The sequence below is a fragment of the Ailuropoda melanoleuca genome, chromosome 12 (assembly GCF_002007445.2).
Source record: "Ailuropoda melanoleuca isolate Jingjing chromosome 12, ASM200744v2, whole genome shotgun sequence".
In the NCBI taxonomy this organism is placed as follows: Eukaryota; Metazoa; Chordata; class Mammalia; order Carnivora; family Ursidae; genus Ailuropoda; species Ailuropoda melanoleuca.
Genome location: NC_048229.1, coordinates 78426295 through 78440528, shown reverse-complemented (window position 1 = coordinate 78440528; position 14234 = coordinate 78426295). Strand labels below are relative to the sequence as shown.

The 14234-nt window shown below is 56.7% G+C and overlaps 1 protein-coding gene across 2 annotated transcripts in view; it reads left to right on the top strand.

The window, feature by feature from the left end:
- C12H16orf74 (chromosome 12 C16orf74 homolog) overlaps positions 1 to 7120 on the top strand; it is a 29381-nt gene extending 22261 nt beyond the window's left edge. Inside the window, exons 4-5 of one of the 2 annotated variants that reach the window (XM_011229740.3) lie at positions 4151 to 4291; positions 6583 to 7120. In XM_011229740.3, the coding sequence (XP_011228042.2) occupies positions 4151 to 4291; positions 6583 to 6641 (200 nt within the window). In that variant the 3' untranslated portion in view covers positions 6642 to 7120. Of the gene's footprint in view, positions 1 to 2226; positions 2289 to 4150; positions 4292 to 6582 lie in introns of those variants that run through there. The other variant, XM_034637821.1, reaches the window with a different exon arrangement.
- Positions 7121 to 14234: the final 7114 nt, after the last annotated feature.

Genomic DNA, 14234 nt, shown 5'->3' with positions numbered 1-14234 from the left:
GAAGGCTGCTGTGTTCATAGGGAGCAGGCTGTCTGCCAGGCGCCCTGTCATCCTCTCCCCAGCCCACAGACGTGGGTCCAGCCACCCCGTTTTGTCAGTGAAAACAGGAAGTCAGAGGGAACACAGTCCAGAGAACACCCTCACTCCTGACAGCAGCTGCAGGCGCGGGGGTTCTGTGATTCTCTAGAAAGACACACAGAACTCACTGAAAGCTCTTGTACTCGTGGTGATGATTTATTACAGGGGAAGGGACACAGATTCCCACCAGCCAAGCTGAGGGAGTGTGTAGGGCAGAGTCCACCAAGGTTCCAGACAGAGCTCTCATTGTCCTGTCCCCACGGAGTCACAGACGCATTACACTCGGTATAGCCGTGAGATACACACGCTCACACACACTCACACACACTCACACACTCACACGGTGGTGGCAACCAGGGAGGATCACCTGAGCCTCAGTGTTCAGGGTTTCTACTGGGTGCTCTGGGCTGCATTGTGTCCCCCAAATTCATATATTGAAGTCCTAGTCCCCAGGACCCTAGTATGTGAACCTTATTTGGAAATGGGGTCGTTGTTGCAGATGTGATTAGTTAAGAAGAGGACCTGCTGGAGTAGGGTAATAATCGAGCAGGGGTTACTGTGGATTGTAATCCATGATCCAGTATGACTCGTGTCCTTATGAAAAGGGGACATCTGGACAGAGACTCACACATAGGGACAAAGGCAGAAATTGGGCTGATGTGTCCATAACCAAAGGACACCGAACACTGCCCTCAAACCACCGAGAGCAGAGGGAGAAGCATGGGACACAGTCTAGGAGGAGCTGGCCCTGGCGGCACCATGCTCTTGGCTTCTGGCCTCCAGACTGGGGTAGAGTAAGGTCCTGTGGTCCCTTGTCACAGCAGCCTAAGGACACAAATACAGTGGGACTCCATGACAAAGGCACGGTTGATTGCCGATGAGGCAGGTCTGTCCCCAGTCCCTTTGGGTGTCACCCAGAGCCCGCGTGGCTGGACTCTCCAATGTGACGAGGGTCCCCAGGCAAACAAAGGCTCTCCTGCCAGGCATGGCAGCCCAGGGGCTTAGAGGTGGCCTCCCAGAAGCCAAGCACAGAGGCCAGACCTCGTGACCCGGCAGAGGCCCAGAAAGGCTGTGTGACTTGCCCAGGGTGGCACCGAGAGCAAGCAGTTGGCCTGATTTGAGCCAGTGCGCTCACCACTGTGCCCGCTGCTGACAGCTTTTCTGAGCACGCAGCCCAGGTCAAGCTGCGGATGGGCCAAGAAATTGGCCTGATTCCATTGCTTTAGGTCACGTGATGTTCACACTTTCGTGGATTCAAACAGGCCGTCTTTGACAGTCCAGGCATGAGCTGCCCATCAGAGGAGCACCCCTTAGGTGACCAAAGGTCACCCTGAGAAGCCCCTGTGATTTTCCCGCAGCACAGTGGGTACAGCGTTCCCACCACGCACCTGCTGTCCCTTCCTCCTCCTGTAGTCTGGGTGAGCTACGTGGACCACAGCGGCTTCCAATTCCGTGTAACAAATTACCCTCCAACTCAGTGGGTTTAACGGGCATTAGCTCCATGTATGTGGCTTGGGAACTCAGGAACGACTTCGCTGGGGGCTTTTGGCTCAGGGTCTCTTGTGGGGCGACATTTACGCAGTCAGCCAGGACTACAATGTCATACAAAGACTTGACCAGGCAGAAGGACTCCCTTTGCTGGCGGATCCCTCACAGGGCTGTTGTCCACAAGGCTCGGTTCCTCACCACACACCCCCACCCCTGGCTGCTTGCTTGTCCCCACAGCATGGTGGCTGTCTTCCCCCAGAGCCAGAGGGCAAGGAAGAAGTTGCAATCTTTTGTGACCTCGTCTTGGAGGTCCCAGGGCATGCCTTCTGTCCTGTGCCATGTGCAAGAATCCACGCTAAGTCCATGCACAGTGAAGGGGAGTGAATCAGACTCCATCTCTTCGGGACATGCTTGAGATCCACTGACCACCCCCCCCCAGGGACCATCAAGGAGCAGCAGCAATGACAATCACCCCATTCCACCGCTCCTGCTATCGACCAGGGACCCAGATACCAGAGCAAATGTCATCCCAGTCCGGGGCTGTTTGGGGTGGAAAACAAAGTGGTGTGGGGTCTAGAGACAAGGATTTTACACCCAGTTCGCGGTGCCTGAAGTTGATTCTCATTTCCAGTTTAAAGCATTCCACTTGCTCTCTCCCAGGCACTATGTGGGCCCAAGGGAGACAGATGAGCAAGACACTGGCCGCCCTCCAGACGCTCAAGGTAAAGGAAGAGAGAATTAAGAAATAATGTTTCCATACAGTGTGATCAGTGCTGGAAGAAGATTGATGAATGAATTAGTGTAGATGGACAAAGGAGGCAGTGATCACATTTGCTGAGACATCTTCCCCAAAGAAGAGCCTGTTTTGCTGGGCTTTGAAGGCTAAGTAGTAGGCCATTGTCCGGCAAAGGAAGACAGCATTCCAGGCAGAGAGAGTACCACGGGCAAAGGCCCGAAGGCCTTGGGAGCCCAGGGTTTTGGGGAACTGTGAGCTGTCTGGGGAGTGTGGGCAGGTGGCAGGGAATGAGGCTGCAGGTAGTTTGGGCCAGACCGTGAAGGCTGGCTGTGATTCACGATCACCATTTCCCAAAATGTATTTCATGACTCATGGTTCTGTGAGATGTTAACAGGCATTCCTTCAAAAACAGACTCGGAGGTTACTTACGTTCAGGAAGACCAGGGTTAAGCTCAATGAAAGCTGCTTCCTTACCGCAGGACTTCTCAGAGCCTTGAATTCTCTAACATGCATGAGAATCTCCAAGAGAAAGATAGATTAGATGGGATCCAGTCAACATTCAAATATGTGGTATTCCCAAACTCGTGATCGAGGAACCCCCTTCCTAAGGGAGTCTCAGGAGGCCAGTGTTCCAGGGAACACATTTTGGGAGCTACTGCTTATAGCTGGTTGTCAAGAGGTAGTGAGGGCCCCGCAGGTATGTGGCATGATCAGGTTCGCAGTTTCTGGCTGAGAGACTGGTTAGGGGCATGGGGAGGGAGAGGGAAGGACGGCAAAGACGCTGAGGGATGGCACCTACAGGCTTGTCATTGGTTAGGTTGGCTCGGGGGTTGGAGGCTGAAGATGAAAAGGGAGGAATCGGGGGCGCCTGGGTAGTGCAGTCGTTCAGCGTCTGCCTTCGGCTCAGGGCGTGATCCCGGCGTTCTGGGATCGAGTCCCGCATCAGACTCCTCTGCTGGGAGCCTGCTTCTTCCTCTCCCAGTCCCCCTGCTTGTGTTCCCTCTCTCGCTGGCTGTCTCTCTGTCAAATAAATAAATAAAATCTTTAAAAAAAAAAAGAAAAGGGAGGAATCATGGCGGACACTCCGGTTTCTAGCGTGTCGTGGTTCCACTGACTCTGATGGGAAGAATGGAGCAAGGCACGTGGTGTGGATGGCACCGGTGCTTTTCTATCAGCTGGAGGTCTGCAACCGGGTGTGGCGGGGTCACCCAAACCTCATTAGCAGCGGCCGCAGGACCGCAGATTCACCGACGTGGAAGAAATGGACAGATTCCTGGAAAAGCACAGCTTACCCAACCCCACACAGGAAGGAACAGACAACCTGACCAGCCCCCTGCCGATGAAAGACACCAAACTCGTAATCCAAAGTCTTGCACAAAGGAAATGCCAGGCTCAGACAGCTCCGCTGGGGAATCCAGGCCAATGCAAGCCCCATGTCACAGACACCCTTTCAGAAGGTGACGTGGGGGAAAGGTATTGGCAGGCAGGGCTCCGTGTGGGACGGGCCTGGCTCCTGTTTGAGCTGCACGGCTTGCGTCCATTTAGAGCCCTGTTCTGGGGGCCCGCTGTGTGTCAGACAATGCTCTGGGCACTGGGGCCACGTTAGTGAACAAAGCAGGTAAAACTCAGTGCCCTCCCTGAATGGTGCAAGCTTGGACGGGTCATCCAATGGCCCTGCGCCTCAGTGTCCCCATGTGTGCACAGTGGGGCCAGCACTCCCCTCCTTCCTGAGAAGCGGCCATGAGGGAGGGAGGTAGGCAGCCCGCAGCGAGCAGTTCCCAGCGGCCACTGATGCTTGTCTCCCTGTCATGTGTGTGTACGTGTGTGTCCCACGGCCTGCCCTCTCAGGCTTTAAAATGTGTGGCAGCAGCAGCGGCAGCCATGACGAGGCCCCCGTCCTGAGCGACAAGCACCTGGACGTGCCCAACATCATCATCACCCCCCCGACCCCCACGGGCATGATGCTGCCACGGGACTCCAGGCAGACAGGTGAGGCCACCCTGCCACGGCTGCCAAGCGTGTCTGGGGGGCCTGGCGGGGGGCAGCTCACGGGGCCCCTCTGTGCCGTGGGTCTGAGCTCAGGTCCCCCCCGCCGGGGTTTGTTAGAAATGTATGCTCGGATCTGCGTACGCGCCACCGAGAGCCACTCGCAAGCACCAGCATCAGCAAGATGCGGCATATTAAGTAATTAGCTGGACAGCCCCTGCCGGCGGCCAGGGCGAGTGATGGATGGGGCTGGGCGGGCCCAGCCTGGGAATGGATGGATGTGCCTTCCCCTGGCAGCTGGGGCAGGGGCTCCGCCGGACACGACAGGCTTGGAAACACCCCATGTCTGGGCCCAGCTGCTCTCCGGGTCTCCTAGATGCAGCTCGCTGCAGGGATTGGGGAGGAGACAGGCTCATTCCCAGAGAGAGGCACAGACCCGTGCCTCCATGTGTGGACACTGTGGAGCCAGTGGGACAACTGGTTCATTTGTTCATCAAAGAGATTTATGGGGCCATGGCTGTGCTAGGTGCTGAGGCTGCCGTTGTGAATAATGGTAATAAAAAATACTGACGTTAGCAGTGAGCAGTTTCTCATTGAGTCCTCAGGGTAACTCTGGGCTAGGTCCCGTTTTCATCCATTTTATAGACGGGCGAACTGAGGTTCAGAGAGGGTGAGGTGCTCACCATATAGCTGGTAAGTGGCAGGGTTGGGATTCAGACCCAGCCGTGTGACCTGCAGCTCGCCCTATGGCCCTACGGCTAGGCGCCCTCCCAGTGGCTGGCATCATTCAGCCAACCGGCCGTCAGGACACCGGTCCTGCCTGGCTCCTGCCGGGGGCACAGGCTGACCAGGCTTGATGTGGGGCTCGAGAAGTCGTGGTGGCGGGGCTTGGGTACACTTTTCCAGAAGTGCTGAGCTTGCCCACCAGGCCGGATGATCTGGAGGAAGCCACCAGACCCCCTGTGGGCCGGGCCCTTTGCAAGGACTGGGGCTGGGCCATTCTCAGTAATGACTCACCCTGGGTCACCTTCCTGTGTCACCCTCCCAAGTGCCAGGTATCAGGCTGAAGCCTTCTCACAATGTTTCTTCTCCTGCCAACCCTGAGGGCTGTGAGTACCACCCTTATCTCTAGTTTACAGATGGGAAACCTGAGGTACAGAGAGGACATGACTCACCCAAGGGCACACAGCAAGGTGGGAGAAGAACTGGGCTCTTGCTTCAGGGTCCAACCAGAGAGCTCAGTGCAGGCAGCAGAGGCTAGGGCCCTTCGCTCTGCCATTAGGCTCTCTGCCCTGCCAGCCTTGGTGTCCCCATCTATAAAATGGGGTCGTAACCACCTTCCCTGCCCCCAGGGCCAACGTGAGTGTGGGGAGACTTGGGGTTACTTGACAAGGTCAGAGTCCCTGAGCTCCCAGAGGAATCCCAAAACCCCGGAGAGGCCCCTTTAAGTGTAAGCAGGTCCGGGACGGATCGGTGCCGAGGGCCTGCACGGGCACACCCTCCTGTCCTCCCTGGCCAGACCCCATCCATCCGCTTTTCCCCTTTCCGAGAATGGAGGCACAGGAGAAAGGGCGCAGACCTCGGGGTCAGAAAACCCTGAATTCAGACCCCTGCTCTGTGACTTAGCGCCTGGTGATACTGAGAAAGAGGCGTTACCTCCCTGAGCCTTGATTTCCCCATCTGTAAAATGGCACCTCAGAGAGGCTGGGGAGGACAGTGACAAGGACGAGTCTGACTCTACGCCCCGCACAGTGTGTGATGTTCATATTCTCACCGGTGGTATTTAGGGCAGGAGGAGACCAGCAGACCCGGGTAGCACTTCCTCCAGTGCTGCTGGGTCCAAGTGATTCTCAGAGACCTGGGCTTCCTCTGGCGGTGAGAGGCTGGGCCCCCCTGGCTCGGTTGGAGCAGCTCTCTCCCTCTCTGGGCCTCAGTTTCCCATTTCTAGGACAGGGGCGTGGAGGTACTGACCTCCCGTCCAGCCCCGGCCTTGAAGGCACCTCCCAGAAAGTGCTGAGCCACGAGTGGGGCCCAGGGGTGCAATCCAAGGAACCTCAGCCTGGGCCTGGGGCAAGCTCTGTGTTGGGTGTGGGCGGAGGGTGCGTGGGGAAGGCCCATGAGACCCGGCGTCACCCGGGTCCCCCGTCAGCACCTTGCCAGCTCGTATGTGGGGGGAGCTCGGGGTGGTGGTACAAACAGGGAGCCCAGAGGCTCTGGCCTCGGAGCTCTGAGGGAAAGGGAGCCTGGATGTCCTGGGCACCCATCCCGATGCTGATTCCTCCCCTTCCTCCTAGTCTGGCTGGATGAGACAGGGTCGTGCCCAGAGGATGGAGAAATGGACCCCGAAGCCTGAGGAGGAAGCGCAGGTCGGAGCTTGTCCTCCCCGGCTCCTCCAGCCACCCCCAACTCCACAGGTCCTGGGGCTGTGACTGCCTGGGACAGAGGCGCTGAGCACCCCCAAGGCTGGATGGGAGAACGGAGGATTCCGGTGCCTGACCAATTGCAATGCGGGGAGAAGAGGAAGGAATCAGCCAGCCTGCCTGCTTCCAGAGCCATGTTTCCGGACCCCGCCGTGCGGACCAGACTTCTCACACCCACATGGTCCTGGTGACAGCTGCCAGGGTGGCAGGGACAGGCTTTCTTCTGGACAAACGTACCCTCCCTGAGCCCTGGGCCATGCAGATGGGTGCGCACGAGGTCAACACACATGAGAACTTGCAGAGTGGCTCCGTATTTTTACAAGTTGTTTTACAGACATCAACACAGTCCAAAAAGTGATTTATAATTCCTTTTTTGCATTATGAATAAAGGTCATCGGTTACGAGCAGTGAACCCTGCTTCTGGGGCTGGGCAGAGGCGATGGCGCGCAGGCACACACAGAGGTGGAGAGAATCACGTTCTATGGAGGGAGGGGCGGGCCGGCCGGTGGGGGGCCTTCGGATGGTCGTAGGCCCCCAATTCGCACCCTGCCATGGAAGCCTGAGCGTGGTCAAAGGCATGGACTCTGAAGTCATGTGGGCCCGAGTCCCAGCTCCAGCCTCACTGGCTGTAGGATCCTGGTAAGGCTACATGTCTAGGATGGGAGGCAGTGGTTCTGGGTTTGGATTTTTTCAAGAACATGGAATCCTTGGTGTCCCCGTCCCCTCGTAGACTGTTCTGACTGAGGCACCTGTGTCTGGCTTCTGTCAGAGGCCCTGTGGCCCCGCTGTGCTGTCTGTCGGTCCCGAAGGAGCAGAGCCTGTGCAAAGGCTTTGTAAGGAGTTCATCTGGAAGGTGATCCGGGCGCACACAGGGAGGGGGGGTGCAGTTCAGGGTGGGGGGAACCCCGAGACCACTCTCGGGTTTAGGAATTCACTAGAGGAACTCAGAACTCAGAAAAGCCACTATGCTGCAGTGTTTATAGTTTCTTACAGTGAAAGAATGCAGATTACAATCCTCAAAGGGCAGAGATGACAAGGGTGGGGCCCCGGAGAGTTCACGGGAAGTCTTTTGGCAGCATTTGGTTCTCCAGCCTGTGTGATGACGCACGGCTCGGGGTACTGCCAACCAGGGGAGTGCACTGAGCTGCCGGGGTGTCTGCCATTTTCACGGTGGGTTGGCCACATAGACACGGCTGGCCGCCCACATGGTGACCTCAGTCTCCAGCCCCTCTGTAAGTGACACCGTCAGACTGTTCTGCGTGACCGAGGCTCCAGGTAAACAAAGATAGTCTTATCAGGCAGAACATTCCTAGAGCCTCCAGGTCACCTACCAGAAGCCCAGGGCAAAGGCCAGAACTCTCTGGGGGTGGGGGGGGGGTCCTCTCTCTCCCTCTCCCTCTGCCCCACCTCCTGCTTGTGCTCGCTCTAAATAAATAAATAAAATCGTTAAAAAAAGAAAGATTCCAGAAGGCAGTGTCACAGTCTCACTTGCCAGCATGTTCCCAGAGCTCACACACAACAGGTGTGCAAGGCTTCTGGTATTTAGCGTGGATACTGCTGGTTGTGTGCCAGCCACTGTTCGGAGCACATCTAACTCAGAGGATACTCGGAGGAAACTCCTAGAGGTAGCCTATTCGTCAGCATTCTTTTTGCTGTGATATTGCTGTGTAACAAGCTCTAGGCTCAATGTGTACCACCCCCCACATGTGTATGTTGAGACCTAATCCCAGTGTGATGGTGTAAGGAGGGGGCCTCTGGGAGGTAACCAGGTCATGGGGCTGGAGCCCTCGGGAATGGAGGGCTCCCTTACAAGAGAGACCTCAGAGAGATCCCACCATGTGAGGACATGGCCAACTGTGAACCGGGAAGCAGGCCCTCCCCAGACACCCAATCTACTGGTGCCTTGATCTTGGACTTCCCAACCTCCGGAACTATGAGAAATACATCTCTAGCAACCCAAACAGACTAAGACACACGTGCTCCCCAAACTCAGGGGCTTAGGACAGTGAACATGGATGTCTCACTCCTTGGTCTTTGGGTAGGTGGGCCATAGCTCTGCTGAGTGGCTGTGAGGAGCGGGGTTCAAATTGTTCTGTGTGTCTCCTGTGGTGGCCAGCCACTACACCAGCATGCTGTCATGGAGGGTGGCGGGAGCACAGAGCCCAAGCCAGGCCATGCGAGTGTATTCGAAGCTCGACTTGGGGCCCCAGTCCCTGACTCTGGGCAGTGGGGGAATGCTGGGCCAGAGGACTAGCCCTGGGCATGAGCCCTGAAGACTGGCTCTGTCTACATACCAGGGTGCGGGAGAAGCCCCCACACCTCACCGGCACAGCTCAGAAGCCTCCGGCCCACTCAGCAACCTGCCATGGCTAGTCCCGGCTTCTCCCCAGGCTTTTCGTGCCCGTGGCAACAGGAAGAGGGCTGTGAGCTGGAGCCCAGGCAGGAGGGGGTCGGTCAGAGGTCACTCAGTCCCAGGATGCTGGACATGGCTTTCTTGCAGGGGCAGAGTGAGTTCCCTTGCTCTCATGGGGCCCAAGGTGTCCGTACCAGCCCCTGGCTTTGTGCCTCTTGTAGCTGGAGGCTTTATCCCTGCTGAAGCCAGCATCCATAGGAGGGCACCTGCTAAGCAAGGGGAGAGAGAACTTTCCTGGTGAGCTCTACACCCCCGAGCTGCAGCGAATGCCATGACACTGCCCAGCACCTATCCCTAAGCCTCCTCCTTCAAGCAAGCTTTCTCTCCCCACAAGGGAGGGGCGAGGTGGACGGGCTCGCTCCGTGCATGGTTGCCCGGGGGAGGGCATGCAAGTAGGGAGCAGGGCACCCCGCTGCAGCTCGAGCTGCCCACGTGGGAGCTGTCAGAAAGAAGGGGGGAGTGGGTACGAGCAAGGGCTTTGGCGTCAGCAAGATCCATGTTGTACTGTGTGACCTGGGAAAGTCACTCGACCTCTCTGAACCTTTTTTTCACCTAGAAAGCGAGGATAAGATGGGGAGCATCTGAGGATTAAGTAAAATATTCTGTGTGAAATCCCTCCGTGGTGCCTGGCAGGGATCAAACCATCAATCCATGGTAGTCGTTCCCATCAGACAGGTCACCAACCTCTCTGGGCCTCTGTTCTCATCTGGGGAAGGGACACAATGCCCGGGGGACCTGAGGATTATGTGACATTGAAGGGGTGAATGTGGGGTGGGTGGTGAGAGTGGGGACCCTGGACCCGTCCGCCGAGAATCATACCTGCAGTAGGGGCTATGGGAGCTCCCGTTTCTGTAACGACAGCTTTGCAGAGCAAGCCCCCAGGGCTTTCTCAGGAGCAGGAGCAGGTGGGCCGGGGCCTCCCAAGGCCAGGTGGTAGTACCAGGGTCACCCCCTTTGGATGGGAGATAGCAGATAATGACCCCCCTCCCCCACCCCACCCCCTTGCGCTGGGCCCTCTGTGGTGCGGTGAGGCAACTCTAAGGAATGTTCTGGACTGTAGTAGTGCTTCTCACCCTTGAAGGTGCTCCCAGTAGCGATCTGGTTCAAATGCAGGTTATGTTTTGGGAAGTTTGGGGTGGAGTCTGCGATTGTGGATTCCTGCTTCCCAGCCTAAGCCCCAGTCTGCCCCAGGGCTCCATTCGTCAGTGGGGGACCTTGAGCAGTTTCTTTGCCTCCCTGAGCCTGTTTCCTTGATCTTCAAGTGGGGATGGTAACTAGGTTTTCAGAAAGAGTAAACGAGTGAACACACACGAACCTAGAATAACATGTGGCATAGGGTCCAAGGAGTCCTCTAGAACGTTAGCAATAATGCTGACGTTAGGGGCGCCTGGGTGGCACAGCGGTTAAGCGCCTGCCTTCGGCTCAGGGTGTGATCCCGGCGTTATGGGATCGAGCCCCACATCAGGCTCCTCTGCTATGAGCCTGCTTCTTCCTCTCCCACTCCCCCTGCTTGTGTTCCCTCTCTCGCTGGCTGTCTCTATCTCTGTCAAATAAATAAATTAAAAAAATAATAATAATGCTGACGTTAGCACAGCTGTGTTTGAGAAGACCCACCAGGCCCACCTGGCCGGTCACAACCTTGTGAAGCTGTTCAGCTTTGCGTGCACTTGACCCTTCACGTTGTGGCCCAGGGCGCAGGGATGCCAGAGTACCTGGTTCCGGGGTTCCCGAGCAGACCTCGTCTGGCCACTCGCTGCTGACAAAATCCAAAGTGGTAGGGAAACAAGAAAGGAATTTATTTCAGCGAGGCCAACACCCGGAAGACAGAGGACTAGCAGCTTGAACCGTGTCTCCAAAGTGCCGAAAATACTTCCAGTTTATCTGAGGAAAACATGGGGCAAATGTGGGTGGGTGCGTGCAGGCAGGCAGTGAAGGTCAAATGCACGGCTGTCCTGGGTCAGTCACGAGTCAGGAGGTCTCGCAGGCTCAGGGACGTCCTTATCGCTTGAGGAGGTAGCTTCTGTTCCGTCACGGGATGCTTTGCCCTCAGGGTCTTCCACCTGAGCCGAGAGACTAGCTGGAAAGGAGAACCCAAACTAGCAAGCTTGAGGTCAGGGGCACCCGGCTGACTCAGTCCGTGGAGCAGCGACTCTGATCTTGGAGTTAGGAGTTCAAGCCCCATGTTTAGTGTAGAGATTACTTAAAAATAAAGACTCAAAAAAAAAAAAGTTTGCAGTCAGAATGGAGGCAGCCGAAGTCCTTTTTCAGTGAAAGGTCAGGGGTGCTTACATAGGAGGGGGTGGGTGGGGTGGGGGCCTCCGCGGGGCTAGTCTGGAATGATGACTTATATATGAGCCCAAAGCATGGCTCCCTGCCTCTTACTTCTTCAGTCTGTTCTTCCTTAAATACATCCTGGGGGAAAAGGATACTAATGTCTGTCCTTCATTTTTCATTTACTCTTAATGCCAAAGTCGTGCATACCGATTAAAATCAACAATAAAAACTCTCCGTGAGTGGTGGCTCCCCCCAAAGTGTATGTTGGCGGGGTGTGGTGCAGAGCCTGCGGTCATGGCAGCAAGGAACTAGATGGACGCTAAGGGCTCTGACCCCCGAGAAGGCCCTTTCGCCCTAACCCCGGCGTGTCCGGGAGAAGCGTCCAGGTTCCAGGAGGAGCGGGAACGCTCCGGCCCACGACTAGGGATTCGTGCTGTGTGCCTCCAGGAGGGGAGGCTGGGAGGGGAAAAAAGTGTGAAAACAGATGGAAATGTAATGTTTTAATGACAGCAGCAGATGGCAAAAAGACACACGAGTGTATTCGCACCATGTCAGAGCCATTTGAGAGCGCCCGCCCGGCTCCGCGGAGATGTGCTCGGGCGGCTGGCGGGACAGCTACTCCACCAAACCCTGGAGGCCTGTGAGCTGGGGGGGAGGGTCGCGCAGGGCCCCGGAGGCGGGNGGGGGGCGGGGACAGCCGCCTGGAGCCACAGGTAGATGGGAAACTCCCTTGGCCACCTGGGGGCTGCAGGGTGGGCCCTGGCGGGCATTGTATGGGTTCTGGTTTCACACAGTCCCTACTCCGGGCCCCTCTGGGGCCGCCCGAGGCCAGGCCATGGCTAAGGCTCACCTGGACGTCTGCTCACAGCCTCCAGGTGACCCTTGTGCTGCTAGACCCCACCCCACGCCCACCGCGCCCACCAGAGTTCTCGTCCTAGAACGTGAATCTCTTCTTATCACTCCCAGACCTGACCTGCCTCCCTCAGAGGGCCTGCCTTTGAGCTCACATCCCTGGAAGCCACTCACCCAGCGGGCCCTGGAGAGCTGGCCACTGCTTGTCTTTCCGGCCTCGCTTCTTAGCGCGCTCCTCAGGGAGAACGGTACCTGGTTGTGGGCTGTCTCAAGAGAGGCCACTACAGCTAAGCCCAGCAGCCACCACCATGCGGCAGGACCGTGTCGGCCATCCCAAGCCTCACGGCGGCCACAGGAGGTGGTGATGTTCAGAACAGGCAACAGCAGGAGCAGTTGGGCCCAATGGGCCGGAGTCGCTGCTGGCCAGATGATCATGTTATTGCCTCCCCCCCGGAGATCTTGGAGGGGAAACAGCCCCCCAAGTCACGGTAGGAGCTGTGGTTTGGGCTCCTGGAGCACCGTGGGATGGGGGCCCCATTAGGGGAGTTATCCTTCCCTGTCATCCCTATCACCCTGCTCGGTGCGATACCACGACAGGTTTCAGCGGAGGCAAGGGAAGGAAGAGGCACCAGACGAGGTGATTTCCCTTCTGCATTTTTCTTTTGCTGCTGTGACTGTGATTCTAGCCCTGTCCTTAGGTGGGTGACACCAGCTGCCAGTCACAGCCTCCCCTACCTTCTCCTCCAGAGGCCACAGGAACCAAGGTTGGACTTGGTTTATCAGACCAGTGGCCCTCAGCCTCGCCCCAGAGGTTGTGGTTCCTTCAGTCCAGGTGTGGCCTGGCCTCGGTCAGGTGATTCCCAAGCACAAGCAGGGCTGAGAGTCCCTGCAGCCTGTCCCCCACCTCCTCCATTGGGCAGTTCGTCATTGTGCTTGGCTGCTGGCCGTCATGAGAAAATCGCTCCCGCATGGCCGGGATTCAGACTTCGAGGTAAACTAATCAAGGATTCAGTGAACACGCTCCGTGCGGATGGACCACAGGTCCTGGCCAAACGTGCTCAACCTGAGAATCACCTGTGCGGATGCCTTGGCAGGCCACGGGCCCACACCAGGCACAGGCCTGCCTGACCCTTCAGAGGACCCCAGGCCCGAGGTGCTCGCTGATGCTGCAAATGCTGTTTCCACATGGGGCTAAATGGCCGCCTTACTGGACGGGATGGCTGCAGGACACTTCTGTCATTGCAGAAAGGGCTGCTGCTTTAAGGTCTGAAGTCCAAGGTGCCTTTCTGCCCGCCTAAGTTCTAGTGACCAAAAGTACTGTAGCACGGACTGTCCTCAAGGGGGCAGTAGGTTCAACGTCAGGAGTGTTTGGGTGCCTGGGGAAACCTGGAGGAGAGACTTTTTTTTCCCCAGGTAATCTCTACACCCAGCATGGGGCCCAAACTCATGACCCCGAAGAGTCACATGTTCCACCAACTGAGCCAGACAGGTGCCCCAAGATTCTTTTTAACAAAAAATATTTTTTCCCAAAACAGCTTTAGATTTGGGGTGCCTGGGGGGCTCAGTCAGTTATGCATCTGACTTCGGCTTGAGTCAAGATCTTGGGGTGCTGGGTGGAACCCCACGTCGGGCCCTTCTCAGCGCCCAGTCTGCTTGTCCCTCTCCCGCTGCCCCTCCCGCACCCTGCGCACATGCTCTATCAAATAAATAAAATCTTTAAAAAAATAAAATAGCTTTAGATTTACAGAAAAGTTGTAAAAATAGTAGAGGGTTCCCATAGAGTGCCCACCCAGTTTCCCCTGACCTTAACCTTACCTTACTCTTGTCTGTTCATCAAAATTAATGAACCAATTTTGATACACTATTACTTTTTTAGGCGCAAGACTTTTATATCCAGGGGCGCCTGGGTGGCACAGCGGTTAAGCGTCTGCCTTCGGCTCAGGGCGTGATCCCGGCGTTATGGGATCGAGCCCCACATCAGGCTCCT